The sequence below is a fragment of the Balaenoptera acutorostrata genome, chromosome 2 (assembly GCF_949987535.1).
Source record: "Balaenoptera acutorostrata chromosome 2, mBalAcu1.1, whole genome shotgun sequence".
Lineage (NCBI taxonomy): Eukaryota > Metazoa > Chordata > Mammalia > Artiodactyla > Balaenopteridae > Balaenoptera > Balaenoptera acutorostrata.
This window is the reverse complement of record NC_080065.1, coordinates 182,742,993-182,757,226: the sequence shown is the minus strand read 5'-3', so window position 1 is coordinate 182,757,226 and position 14,234 is coordinate 182,742,993. Positions and strand designations below refer to the sequence as shown.

Sequence of the window (14,234 nt, the reverse complement as noted above, 5' to 3'; positions counted from 1 at the left end):
CCCTGCCCTGAGTACCGTGGGCCCGAGGTCCCCCTCGGTGGTTACTGGTTCTGAGAACAGCTGTTCATCTTGCTTGTGCCTCTCTCTGGAGCCATTCCTACACCAGCACCGCTGAGGCCCCGGGGCAGGAGGGGTCACGGCAGCACCGGGCTCCTGGGTGGCATGAGGGAGGGCCAGGTGAGTGACAGGAACAGAGAGGCCTCAGTCGACCCAACGTGGTGATTCTGATCGTCAAGGACCCGCTTCACGGCCACATGGTTTCTTTCCTCACAGTCAGAGGTCAGGGTGACCGTCTAGTGGGGGTCAGACTCCCAGGCCCCGCTGTTGGCAGACCAGGCTCCCCTGAGCGGCTGAGGCCTTTGGGGATACCGTTTATTTATTTTGGTTTGCTTGCGGGTTTTTGTTTTTTTTAAAAAGTCACCGAGCTGCAATCCGGCCTCAAAAAAAATAAGCAGAGCCAACCACAGGATGCAGAAGAGCAGGTCTGCCCTGGAGCGCTCACCCTCTGCCGGGCGTGGCCCCGTGGGCTCGGCGAGGTCCAGCTGCCTCGGGACCGGCACGTCTGCGCCTGCAGAAAAGTCCCTGTGCCCAGGGTGATGCAGCTAACCCGTCTCCAGCAGCAAAGGGAAGCGGGGGCCCCCAGCCCCACGTGCCCAGCCAGGCGGGCACCAGCGCCAGATGCCAAGACTGTGTGGTTACTTTTTGTCTTATTTATTTAAATATGAAAGAACATTTCACTTCTGCCCAGTGAGTCTGAAAGTTGGTCCCCTGGGGGATGACAAGAAAGCAGCTGGCTGAGGGTCAGAGAGCGGCAGGGTGGCTCTCCCCAGGAGCGTCCCGGGGCCCGGCCTGATCCTAGGGGAGACGCTGCTGCCTTCAGAAAAGCTGTGAGCCCCGTGAGCCCCACCTTGTGCCCTGATGCCTCTTCTGATAAGAAGAGCAGTGGGTCTCAAAGCCACACTCCTCGCGGGGAGGGACAGGTGGGAGCCAGGAGAGTCCTGGCCCTCCGCACTCTGCCCCAGGGCCTCAGCTGCCCTGCGAAGCCCTCTGAACGGGGCAACGTCAGCCTGGGCAGAAAATTAACAGCCCCCACCCCCCACTGAAGACAAGTACTGGGCCCTCATGGGGCCCGGCTCCTTCAGCGGAGATGAGGAAAAGCCGCCCTCAAAGGGGCTCCTGGTCACAGCTCACTGCGTGTCGCCTTGGCCACGATCACCAGCTTGGACAGCTCAGCCTTGAAGGCCCCGGGCCTGTGGGACACTGCAAAAGAAGAAACCCTTGGTCAGCCCTTGCCTCAGCAAATCCTCCGTGTCCTGAGCCGGGTGCAGCCGACGATGGGAGCAGGGCAAGGCAGGGGAGCAGTCTCCCAGCGGACTCCACAGGGAAAGGCCCCTGGCCCTGGATGTCTTACAGGTGAGGGATAGGAGAAAGGCGGGGAGGCTGTGGGACTGTCCTGAGGGCAGTGGGAGGCCATGGGAGATGTCGACGTGGGAAGAGCCGTGGTCATTTTTGCCACGCTGAGAATGGCTGGGGTTTGGAGGTTTGCACTGGCAAACTTGTCTGACGCTCTTCGGGCAGGGTCAGGGAACCTGGCCGCCCCCCGCTCTGCACACCCAGCCTGCCCCCCACTCCCTGTCCATCCTCACCGCCTATGCTCCCTGGGGCTCAGGGTCTGCAGCAACCCAATTCCCTCTGTCCTTGATCTCCACTCTGAACGGGCCCCTGCCCCTACCCGGAGGACCTGCGGGCAGGTCGGGCCTCCTTCCAGGCCCTCCTAAAGCCCCGCTCATGCTGCCCATTCCCCTCCCCTCCCCTTGGTGCCTGGTGACGTCCACGGCCACATGGGTTCCTCATCTCTCCCCCATCCTTCAGGACCCTCGGGGCTCCCCGACTCGGCTCAGCCCCGTGTTCACCGTCTCACTCACTCATCCCCCCTTGCTCTCGCACCCTGAGCCCCAACTCGGGTGCCTAGCCCCCCTCTTTCTGCTCGGCATCTGGCCTGCATGGCTACAGCTGAATGGGGGTCAGAGGCCGTGGGGGTCTCAGGGCCTCAGGAGGTGGCCCCCGCCTCCCGTGTCATGCATGCACAAGGTCCCGACCGCACTGCTTGAAGCTGTCACGGAGCCCAGGACGGCCAGGCTGTGTAGGCGTCAGACCCCGCGGCCCCCTGCTCCCCGGCCTCCTATGGAGCTGAGTGTCCCAGGATGCAGCTCTCCGAGGACAGACTCTCATGCTCTCCGTTCTCTGCTAGGGATTGGGCAAGTGTGCCTGCCGCCCGTGAGCGAAGGGTGGTTTCTACATTTTCAAATAGCTTTAAGAAAAATCAAAGGAAAAATGGCATCCTGTGATGTGGGAAAGTGATATGACATTCACAGTTCAGTGTTCACGAAATAAAGTTTTATTAGAAGGCAGCCACCCCCATTCACTGACTAGTGGCTTATGGTTGACTTTGCCCTACGGGGGCTGGGTCGAGTTGTTTCAAAGGGGGCCCCAAACCTGAAAATATTTACTAGGTGGCCCTTTGCGGAAGCCGTTTAGGGATGGCAGGCTCCTCTCCCCACAGGGCCCCTGGATCGCCCTCTAGCGGGGGTCTTGTCCCCTCTCTCACCCACTCCCTGCTTGAGACCCTGGATTCCAGCTCCACGAACCCCTCTGCATACCTGCTGTTTTGGTCACTTCAAATTCCTCGTTTTTCAGGGGCACATCGCTCTCTCTTTCAAAAGCAGCTTTCGACTGAAAGGGAACAAGTGGAAACTTTTCTAATTGGGAAAGAACACGGCTCGCTTGGCTTTGCAGAGCAGCAGAGACTAAAGCTGCATGCTTCTGCTGAAGAGCCGCGCGATGCTTTTTTAAGCACATAAAAGAGAATCCAGCAGAAGCAGTGGGTTAATCCACCTAAGAGATTGTCAACTAGCTTAAAACTTCATGCCTTCCCTGCAAATCGAAGGGAATTTTTTTTTAAGTTAATTTATGTAAATGATACTAGCATGGCAGTCTCTTGCATGTAAGTTTTAAACAGCCGAATTGTGTCTTTTTCAAATCAGTAAAAATAATAGAGTTTCAAAGTAAGAAGGGACCCCAGAGAGCGATTAGTTAACGGTCTGACGGACAGTCTGATGTGTCATTGGAGTGGCCACAGTCCCCGTTATACAATCAGACCCTTGCTGGGGTTGCTGGGAGGGAATTCTGTAGATGTGACAGAGGTTCATCCTGAGCTGACTTTAAGTAAAAGAGATTATCCTCAGGGACCTGGGTGGGCCTGATTCAATCAGGGGGAGGGCCTTCAGGGCAGAGCTGAGGCTTCCCTGGAGGAAACCCCCAAAGCCAGGCTCCCAAAGTGGAAGCCGATTCCTGGCAGCGAATCTCTTAATGCCTGTCTCCTACTGGTTCTGCTTCTTGGACTGATAAGGTGGTTTTCAAACTGTTTCGGACCCAGATGGAGAAGCAGGGGTGGGCTCTGCAGAGTGGCTGGGCTCTGGAGCGGGGGTCATGGGGGTCAGGAGCGCAGAAGGTGCTGGCTGGGCTGTGAACCACAGGTCACTGGAGCCAAGGGGCGTGGGGCCCTCCCGACACCAATGAGCCGCCCACCTGCCCCCTGGGCCAACTTCCGCCTTCGCTGCCCCTGTCCCAGGGCTGAGCGCCCTTGCCCCCCGACTTCCTGTTGGCTTTGCCAGCAGGGGGCACTGGTGGGAGGCTGGCGGGCCTTACAGGAGGGAGGCCAGGTGTCCCTGGGGGTCAGCCGGGTTCCCCTCTGGGCACCGTAACCCCGGCCCCCCGCGCCTCCAGGCCTCCCTCTAAGGGCTTGGTGTCCATCTCCTCATTCCCCCCCCCCACCCCCCCGGGGTCTCCAAGTTGCAGTCCCTGGTGGCCCAGCCAGGCGGCCACCCCATGTGCAGGTGACACTCACGTAGGCCATGCCGTACTCGATCTCAGCACCCCGCACCTCCGCCTTGAACTGCGTAAAGTACAGGTAGGACTTGCCCTGGGGCCTGCGAAGAAAGGTCGGGCGATAGGGTCAGCCCAGGGCTGCGTGCCCCACCCCCCACTCTCCAAGATGGGATCTGCTGCCAGGCATTTCTGGGAAGGACAGATGGGGCGCCCTCAATGTGATCCACTGTTTCCTCTTTGCCAGGATGCTCTTCCGGCTCGTTGATGGACAAGCCTCTTTCCCCTTCTGGGTAGGAGCTGTTCTAGAATGGGGCCTCTCACATCCACTCACAGAACACTTCTCATCCAGTGGACAACATCCCAGGTGTGCGCTAGGGGTGAGGCCGGGCCACATCCCGGGGGTGAGAAGTACGGGGGTTAACTAGGAACAGGAGGGTGTCTGGGGCTGAGCGTGTCCCTGGGGGTGCCGCTGGGTGGTCAGCTAAGAGGCTGCGGGCTGAGGACCCTGCTTTGGGCCAGTGCGGCCTGGGTCTGTGCCCAGGTGGAGGGCTGGTGCCCACGAGCCTGTGTGAGACGGTGGTCTACAGGCGGGGGGATGCAGCCCTGATAGCTAACCTGTAATTAGGGAGCCCCCCACCCCAGCTCGCTGCCTCTGGGATGCTTCTCTCTGAGGCCGGGAAGGGGCACAGACAGGGTCTCCCCTCTCAGCGGAGCTGACAGTAACGTGTTGAGGACGCAGGGCTTCCGCCCCCACGAGAAGCTCCCCAAAAATACTTGGTACTAAAACGCCTGCGGTTTATAACGCTTCGAGCAGGAGACGGGGATTCTGCGCCAATGCCTGCAAGCGTGTTCTTTAACTAAATGTCGCTGTCGCTGCTCTCTAATGTGTCCCGTTTCTTGATCTGTCCCCTATGTTGACCCCGGTCCCCTGAGGGTGAGAGCGCGGCTGGGACTTCTATGTGAGGCGCGTGGCAAATGCTTGAGAAATCTGTTCTGCTCGGGCGACACATTCCAGGCCGTGAGGCCCAGGGGAGAAGGGCCAGGAATTGGTGAAGCTCCATCACCCTCCTCCCCGTCAGAGGGCTGAGCACCCCCTTCTTGGGCTCATGGAGCTGGGCTCCAGGAAGTGGGATTATGAGAAGGGTGGGCACAGCGGGAGATTAAGTTCTTGAGCAAGGAATGTGACTGAGGTGACCATGAAGGGGGTGGCGTCTGGGGAGCCCGGCCCCTCTCCCGGGGCTGCGGCCACTGCCTAGACCCCACCTCCCAGTCCCCCCGCCCCCTCTCGGCCTCAGTGTCAACGTGCTTCCCTGGGAAGCCCTCCTCGCCCTCAAGTCCCACACGGCACCCCCTCTCCCGCCTGCGACCCTCCAGGGGCGCAGGACGCCGTCAGTATAGGTACCGCCCAGAGCGAAGGTGTCTCGTCCGGGAGGAGATCCCACCACCGGACCCTCACTCACCTCCAGATGGTGCAGGTCAAGTGCTGGTGGTCTTCGCTGGTCCCCAGACTCATCTGCCACTTCTGGGGAGAGAGGACAGGCAGGTCAGTCCAGGACACACAGCCTCACCATCATATGTCTGTCCAAGCCCACGGCACGCACCACACCAGGAGTGAACCCTGATGACAACTCTGGACTTGGGGTGATGGCGTGTCCGTGTAGGTTCATCAACGACTGTCACAAACGTCCCACTCTGGTGGGCGATGGTTGGGGGGGCAGGGGTATACAGGAAATCTCTGTGCCTTCCGCTACATTTTGCTGTAAAAAATAAAGTCTATTGGGAAAGATAAAAACAAAAATAAAAGAAGGAAAGACAATACACCACCCATGCTTGCTTGCATAAGCATAGAGCAGTCCTCGGAGAAGATGCAAGATTTTAATAACCCCGGTTACATGTAGGACGTGGGTGGGAACTGGAACGACAGAAGGCACTGGAGAGCTTCCTATGTTTTTTTCTTTTTGAATGACGTGTGTTAGCTTTTTTATTTTTATTTTTTTGGCCGCACGGCACGTGGGATCTTAGTTCCCCAACCAGGGATCGAACCCATGTCCCCTGCAGTAGAAGCGTGGAGTCCTAACCACTGGACTGCCAGGGAAGTCCCTGTGTTAGCTTTTTAAAAAAATTAAATTAAAAATAAATTTTTTAAATGGTTCCAAAACACACCGCTACCAGTTTATTCTCATTTTCAGGGCCTCTGAAAACCCGGCCAAACGCAAGTTCTGGTGACCTGCGGCGTTTTTGCGTTTTGCTAGGAAAATGAGAGTGTCCCGTCCTCTCCTGAGAGTAAAGGTGGAATCGGATTGCTGATAATCTGGTTAAATGCCAGAGCTTTTCCATGAATAGAAACAAGGCCATTTGTATGTTAATTATAATGGGAGTAAATGGTGACTTGGAAGTCTTTTGCCTGCAGCATGAAGGTAGAAGCCAATTACTCAGGTGGGGCAGGCATGGCAAGGGGACCTGCCCAACACATTTATTTTCTATTTAAAAACTCCTGCCCACGGCTCCAAGGCCTCTGAGCACCCGGAAACAGTTTTATGCTGTGAAATATATCTGGGATGGTTTTCCATAGCTCTTAAAAGATTCATAAAAATGAGGCTTCTTTTTTTAAAAAAAAAAATTTATTTATTTATTTATTTGGCTGTGCCGGGTCTTAGTTGCGGCATGCATGCGGGATCTACTTCCCGGACCAGGGATCGGACCTGGGCCCCCCGGCACTGGGAGCTCGAAGTCTTAACCATTGGACCACCAGGGAAGTCCCGAGGCAAACATTTAAACATTTTTTTTTTTTAATTATGAAAGCAAACAAAATTAAAACCAAGAGCTTCTTAGCAATAGGGTCGGGCTTCCCTGGTGGCGCAGTGGTTGAGAATCTGCCTGCTAATGCAGGGGACACGGGTTCGAGCCCTGGTCTGGGAAGATCCCACATGCCGCGGAGCAGCTGGGCCTGTGAGCCACAATTGCTGAGCCTGCGCGTCTGGAGCCTGTGCCCCGCGACGGGAGGGGCCGCGATAGAGAAAGGCCCGCGCACCGCGATGAAGAGTGGCCCCCGCTTGCCGCAACTGGAGAAAGCCCTCGCACGAACCGAAGACCCAACACAGTCAAAAATAAATAAATAAATAAATAAATAAATAAATAAATAAATAAAATCAAGTAAAACTTTAAAAAAAAAAGAAAAAAAAAAAAAAGCAATAGGGTCAACATCCCTCTGAGTGGTCTTGTTATATGAACTTGACCTTGGTCTCCAGGCCACAGGCCGGGGTGGGCAGTAGGTGCCCTTGGTAAGGCTCAGGTTTTGGCCTCAGACACTCACACGAGGGTGTGTTTTGGGGCAGCCTGTTCAGCCCGAGCCTCTGTGACCTTCTCTGGGAGGCTAGGGGGCTCAGGATCTAAGTGGCTGGATGTAATCGAGAACAGGTAATTGGTAACCGCTGTTATTTTTTATTAGGAGACAAGTAACAGATGGTGAAATGGACCCATTTCAGTGTCTGTTCTATGAGTTTTGACAAATGCACACACTGTGTATCCACCGCCCAATCAAGATACAGATCAGTTCCATCTTCCCAGTTATCTCTCCTCCATCCCTCTGGAGTCAACCCCTTCCTGCAAATTCCTGGTAACCACTGATCTGCTCTGTCCCCATAGTTGTGCCTTTGCAAAATGCCACCTGAGTGGAATCACACAGGACATGGTCTCCTGTGCCGGTCAGTCTCACTCAGCCTAACGCATATCAGATTCACCCATGTGGCTTCATGTATGTCAATAATTCACTTACCTTTAACAGCTTTACTGAGAAACAGTTTACATAACATACAATATGGGGCTTCCCTGGTGGTGCAGTGGTTAAGAATCCTCCTGCCAATGCAGGGGACCCGGGTTCGAGCCCTGGTCTGGGAAGATCCCACATGCCGCAGAGCAACTAAGCCCGCGAGCCACAACTACTGAGCCCGCAAGCCACAACTACTGAGCCCGCGAGCCACAACTACTGAGCCCGTGCACCTAGAGCCCGTGCTCCACAACAAAGAGAAGCCCGTGCACCGCAACGAAGAGTAGGCCCCGCCTGCCGCAACTAGAGAAAGCCCGCGCGCAGCAACAAAGACCCAACGCAGCCAAAAATAAATAAATAAATTTATATTTAAAAAAAATACATGTATAGACGATATGCTTTTAAAGTGCATGCTTCAATGCTTCCTAGTATATTCAGAGCTGTGCAACCATCACCTGTATCTAATTCTCATCACTCCCCGAAGAAGTTCCATCCCCATGAGCAGGCACACCCCCATCCCCTGCCCCAGCCCCACCACCACGAACCCACTCTCTGTGTCTATGGATTTGCCTGTTCTGGACGTTTCCCATCAATGGAATCACACTCTGTGTGTCCTTCTGTGTCTGGCTTCTCTCACTGAGCATCGTGTTCTCAGGGTCCATCCACGGTGTAGCGAGTGTCAGTGCTTCTCCCCTTTTCATGGCTGAGTGATGTTCCCATGTGTGAAGGGACCACACTGCGTTTATCCATCATGAGCTGGGGGACACTTGGGTTGTTTCCACTTGTTGGCTACTATGAATCAGGCTGCTATGAACATTCACGTACAAGCTTTGTGTGGACATAAGTTTTCATTTCTAACGGGTAGATACCGAGGAGTGGAAGCATGGGGTCGTATGTTTAACTTGATAAGAAAGGGCCAGTTTTCCCAAGTGGCCGCATTCCCGCCAACCTTGGCCGAGCTCTCTGGCTGCTCAGGATCCTGGCCGGCGCTGAGGTGATGAATAACCCTGTGCCTGCTGTCACCCAGCACCAGCCGGCCTCTCAGGTGACCCTCTGGAGAAACGAACCACTGTCACAGCAGCCTGGCCTCCCGCTCTCCCCAAGCCCAGCCTGCATCCCGGGCCCCCTGGGAGCCCAGACCACAGACCCATTTCCCCTCTGTTGACGATGGCTCTAGAGAAGTGCCACTTGGGCCTCTGGGGCTTCCGTTCCAGCTGCTCCGAGGGGCATCGTGGCGGGGCCCCCAAGTGTGGCCAAGCGGATCCCGGAGAACATCTTGGACGGCCCCTGCACGTTTGCTGAGAATCCGGCCGGCTGTTTGCTCCTAAGCAGGCGGCAGGCCAGCAGCCAGAGAGCCCGTGGGTCGCACCGTTGGGTTCACGCAGCTCTGCAGTCGGCCCGTGGTCTCTCATGATCACAGTTCTAGGCCGCTGCTGCCGGAACAAGTCGGTGCTGGACGTGTCTGCTCTGCTCTTAGGTGTTTCCTTTAGGATGAATCCCCTCATCCCAAACGGGAGAATCAAGCCCGATGCTGGTTTTAGAATTTGTGACCCAGCCGCCTTTCCAAGAGTGAGCCTAGGTCTCTCCCCCTATGCTGCAGTGGAACGTCCATCCCAAGGGTCCCGTTAGGGAGGCGCGGGCGCTCTTTTCCAAGCTGCTGGTGACGCGAGGCGTGTCCTGGCTCAGGGCGGCGGTCAGGGGCCTGCGCCTTGGGGACCTTGGTCACGTCCCAGCTGGGGGAGCCAGGGCAGTCTTCAGCCTCTGGGCCACCGTGTCCTCATGTGTGAGGCGGGGATAAGGACAGCCTCCTGGGGTTCTGAAGAGGAAACGAGACGTGTATCTCTCCCAGCACGGCTCGGGCCGCCCGACAAACACCAAGGCGATGGTGCTATCACAATTTTATCGTATAATGAATTGATCATCTACACAACAAAGGAGGCATGGAAAGGGCTGACTGGGGGAGGAAGGTGCTTTGGGACTGATCTGGAGCTTGTGGCAGGGCACGGCTGGACCAAGGGGCCTGGATCAAGGGAGAATGTTCCACCACTTGTCACCATCCCACAATGGAGTGGACCACTTGGAGAAGCAGCGAGGCCTGGAGGTGGCCAAGGAAGGGGCGGACGATCGCAGGATGCCTGCTGTCCTGGAGGCAGTGGGAAGGGCGGCGATCCTCCCCAGCAGAGCTGCAACCCCCTGGTGACACCGCTGGGAAGGGTGTCACCAGGCGTTTGCTACATTTTGTTAAAATACTGTTGCTGGGGGACTTCCCTAGCGGTCCAGTGGTTAAGACTCTGTGCTTCCAATGCAGGGGGCGCTGGTTCAATCCCTGGTCGGGGAACTAAGGTCCCACATGCTACGTGGTGCGGCCAAAAAAATAAATAAAATACTGTTGCTAGGAATCATTTACTTTTATTTACAAACTGGAAATATCCAAAGTAAGGAGTGCATTTCATGTCACTCTTGCCCAGTGGTTTTCACTTGGGGACCCTTTTGTTCCCCAGTGAACACTGAGGGGGGTGGCTGCTGGCATCGAGTGGGTGGGGGCCAGGGAGGCTGCCCAGGACGGCCCCCCACAGAGAGCGACCCCGCCTCTAAAGTCAGCAGTGCCCGGTGGAGCGGGGGAACTCGCTCTCACCGTTTTTTTGTTTTTTTTTTGTTTTTGGCCGCACTGCCCGGCTTGCAGGATCTTAGTTCCCTGACCAGGGATCGAACCTGGGGCCACGGCAGTGAGAGCGCCGAGTCCTAACCACTGGACCCAGGGAATTCCCGCTCTTGCCCATTTTAATGTGCTGCCCTGAGTCGGGGAGTGGGGGTGGAAGAGAGGGGCTCAGAAGCAGGATGCTGGGAGGGGTAGGCACGTGACAGGCAAACATGGAGCGGTCCCCAGGCAGCCTCCATCTCTGGGACTCTCCGTTGTTATGGGACACAGTGCCATAGACTCTTCTGGAAGGACAGTAGTGTTCCCTACAGTCTGAGGGCTGGGGAGGAAAGCACAATTTAGGGGTACAAAAGATGCTTTACACTGACTTTCGCAGTGACAATTAATTCTTCCTTTTCAATGATCTTTCATTCTTTCTAACAATCACGAGGAGAAAATCTGTTTTGTGTCTCTTCTCAAACACGTGTGCTGCCCTCCCTTCAGACAGAACCAAGCGGCGGTGTCTAGCCAGAATTTAACAACAGTATTTTATCCTCAGAGTATTTATCTGTAATGGTGCATTACTGGCTGTAACAGTAGTCTATTGCTGTGTGTATTCGTTTCCTGGGGCTGCTGGAACAAATCACCACAAATTTGGTAGCTTACAGCTGAAATCTGTTCTCTCACAGTCTGGAGGCCAGCAGTCCAAAATCAAGGTGTGGGCAGGGCCGTGTTCCCTCTGGAGGCCCCAGGGGAGAATCCTTCCTGCATCTTCCAGTTTCTGGCAGCTCCAGGTGTCCCTTGGCTTGTGACCACATCACTCCACCTCTGCCTCCATCTTCACATGGCCTTTTCCTCTGTGTGTCTTCTTTTTATCAAATCTCCCATGTGTGTCTCTTACAAGGATGTGTGCCACTGGATTTAGGGCTCACCTGGGTAATCCAGGATAATCTGTTCATCTCAAGATCTTTAACTTAATTACATCTACAAAGACTTTTTCTTAAAAGTCACAGGTTCAAGGCATTAGGATGTGGACATATCTTTACGGGGGAGGCCTCATTCAACTCACTACACTGTGTGACAAATTACCACAAATTTAGTAGCATTAAAAGCTGTGCCGGACTTCCCTGGTGGCGCAGTGGTTAAGAACCCGCCTGCCAATGCAGGGGACACAGGTTCGAGCCCTGGTCCAGGAAGATCCAACGTGCCGCGGAGCAACTCAGCCCGTGCGTCACAACTACTGAGCCTGTGCTCTAGAGCCCGCGAGCCACAACTACTGAGCCCACATGCCAGAACTACTGAAGCCTGCGCGCCTAGAGCCCATGCTCCTCAACAAGAGAAGCCACCGCAATGAGAAACCCGCGCACCGCAATGAAGACTAGCCCCCGCCTGCCGCAACTAGAGAAAGCCTGTGTGTAGGAACAAAGACCCGATGCAGCCAAAAATAAATTAATTAATTAAAAAAAAAAAAGCAATGCCCATTCATTAGCTCACAATTCTGTAGGTCGGAAGTCCGGGCATGGTGGGGCTGGGTCCTTTGCTCAGTCTCATAAGCTGACATCAAAGTGTCAGCCAGATTGCGTTCCCACCTGGAGCGCTGGGTCCTCTTCCAACTCATGTGGTTGCAGCAGAATTCATTCCTTGCAGTTGGAGGACTGAAGCCCTCATTTCCTCGCTGCCAGCCGGGGGCCGCTCTCAGCTCCTGGAGACCACGTCCTCCCTCCCACGTGGTCCCTCAAAGCCAGCTGTGGTGCACTACGTCCTCCTCGTGCTTCGAATCTCTCTTACCTCCTCTTCTGCCTCCAGCTGGAGAAAACAGCCAGCAAGGAACTAGGGACCTCAGTTTCACACCAAAAGGGACCGAATTCTGCTAACAACTGGAATGTGTCTGGACGAGGGTTCTCCCCAGAGCCTGCAGGTGAACACCCAGCCCAGCTGACACCTTGACTGTCACTTTGTGAAGCATCCAGCTGAGCCAACCGGGACTTCTGACCTCCAGAACCGTGGGATAATAAATGGGTGTTGTTTTAAGTTGCTCAGTCTGTGGTAATTTGTTACTCAGCACAGAAAATGAACACAATACCCTTAATAGAGGCTCATGGGAATGGCAGAGTCACGTCTCACAACCTTCCTTCTATCCAGACGTTTGTTCACTCCGTGGAATTATGAATGGAATCTGCCATCACTATGTAACTTAAGCACTGTCTTTTATTGGTTAGGTAAGAATAGTCTGATGTCCAGTGTCCCCTAGAGAGCACCTCTGTATGACAATGGATATTGTCGTACTAAACCACGTAGAATTTTGAACAACTCACCTCATTGGTCCCTCCTTGAGATGCGTAGGTGAACACACAGGTATATTTGTCCTAGAGAATGGAAGGAAAAAAAAGTCTCGGTAGGAGATAATCGTTAGTGCTTGAGGTACAGGGTCTCAGGATGTCCTTCTGAGATCCAGAATCAAGAAGATCCTACTTTTGAGTATCTGCACTCAGAGAAAGGAGGTGGAGCCAGATCCCTCTGGCCAGCCCTGCAAGGCCCTCCAGTGTCTGCAGATCTGGAACTCCCGCACCTGTCTCCCTACTTGGGAGATCCTGGGTCAGGACAAACAACCCAGATGGCTTCTGGGGGATGAAGAACAGGAAGGGGGAGGTCACACCCCCCCTCCAGCACCCACCCGTCTAGGAACATGAACTTTGGAAGCAGGGGCACCTAGGGGCCCATCTCTGCTCCGCTGTGGACCTTGGACAAGTGCAAAGCTTTCTGAGCCTCTGTTTCTTCATCTGTAAAATGGGCCTCACATAAAGAATTTGGCACAGTATCCTTTGGTTATAAGGAAGCACTCAACAAATAGTGATGACTGATATCGTTGTTACAGGCAGGGAAAAGGAGACTGGGAGAGGAAGCGACTTCTCCAATAAGCTAGGGACGGGCTAGACTAGACCCAGGCCTGCTACCTCCAGGTAAGGAGGGCCTGGCCCCACATTTCAATGAAAAAGACGGGGGGACCTTGTGCAATGGAAGGAAAGAGCAACGCCTGTCCTCTTTCTCCTTGGTCAGAGCTACAGCGGGACGACCTTCTGCAGGCCCTGGAGGCATATGCCCATCAGCCTCCAGCTCCCCTCTCCCCATCGCTGGGCCCTTCCTGCCCTCCAACAGCGAGGGAGTCTCCTGGGTCTGGGGGATAGGGCTGCTTGGGCACGCTGGATATGAGACAGGAATTAGGCAAGAGGCTAGTGACCCAGCCCTCCCAAAGCCACCAGCCCCCAGGAGCCCCGCCTCCCTTCTTAGTTCTGTCAGGCCTCGCTACCAAGTCCCGCCCTCCATCGTCAGGCCCTACCCACGCCGGTCCGCGACCCCTCAGGCCCCGCCCCCGCCGGTCCGTTTCCCCCCCTCCCCCAGATCCCGCCCCGACGGTCCGCGCCCCCTCCCCAGGCCCTGCCCCCGCCTGCACCATTGCTCAAGCCCCCGGGGTGGCTGAGGCACATACCCCAGGGCCCACATTCTGGGAGAAGGAGTGCACCACGCCGCCGGGCCGCACGTCAAAGGCCACCGTCGTGGGCTCAGACACCGCCCGTGCCGGCCTCAGCGCCACGGCCACCAGGAGCAGGGCGGCCCACAAGCTCACGGCGCCGCCGCCGCCATTCCTTCTTCTGCTGGGCGCCGCCATCTTGGGATCAGGTTCACTGGGCAGGGACGGCGGACGGAGCGCGGCGAGGGACAAGTGGGGCGTCCGCCGGAGGCCACGTCGGCGTCGACACGACCACGTGATCCGGAGCGCCCCGCCTGTCCGGCCGGGCCGCCATCTTGAGGCGGGGCTTGGAAGTACAGGGAGGGTCCTGGGGCGCGTGAAATTGGAACAGGTTCCTTGGTTTAGGGTCCATTCTTCTCTCACTAGGCAAGTGATTGACCCTTCAGCTCCTCCAGTTCGTACATGTACAAGGA

The 14,234-nt window shown here is 55.7% G+C and overlaps 1 protein-coding gene across 2 annotated transcripts; it reads right to left on the bottom strand.

Moving 5' to 3' along the window:
* Positions 1–695: 695 nt before the first annotated feature.
* MYDGF (myeloid derived growth factor) lies at positions 696–14,021 on the bottom strand. Of its 2 annotated transcripts, XM_028163278.2 has the most exons (7): positions 13,780–14,021; positions 12,608–12,658; positions 12,081–12,098; positions 5,349–5,410; positions 3,908–3,989; positions 2,661–2,733; positions 696–1,260 (listed from the first exon to the last, which is right to left on the bottom strand). In XM_028163278.2, exons 1-7 carry the CDS (start codon positions 13,957–13,959, stop codon positions 1,181–1,183), a joined length of 546 nt encoding a protein of 181 aa, XP_028019079.2. In that variant the 5' UTR covers positions 13,960–14,021; the 3' UTR covers positions 696–1,180. The 2 variants fall into 2 exon arrangements, with proteins under 2 accessions (XP_028019079.2, XP_007169220.2); XM_007169158.3 differs by lacking the exon at positions 12,081–12,098 and having other exon boundaries at positions 13,780–14,017.
* Between the last annotated feature and the right edge of the window lie 213 nt (positions 14,022–14,234).

Coding starts and splice junctions, on each gene's coding strand:
- MYDGF (XM_028163278.2), bottom strand. CDS start 13,959: ATGGCGGCGCCCAGCAGAAGAAGGAATGGCGGCGGCGGCGCCGTGAGC. Junction 12,659..13,779: donor CCCAGAATGTGGGCCCTGGG/GTATGTGCCTCA, acceptor TCCATTCTCTAG/GACAAATATACCTGTGTGTT. Junction 3,990..5,348: donor TTGACCTGCACCATCTGGAG/GTGAGTGAGGGT, acceptor CTTTCTTCGCAG/GCCCCAGGGCAAGTCCTACC.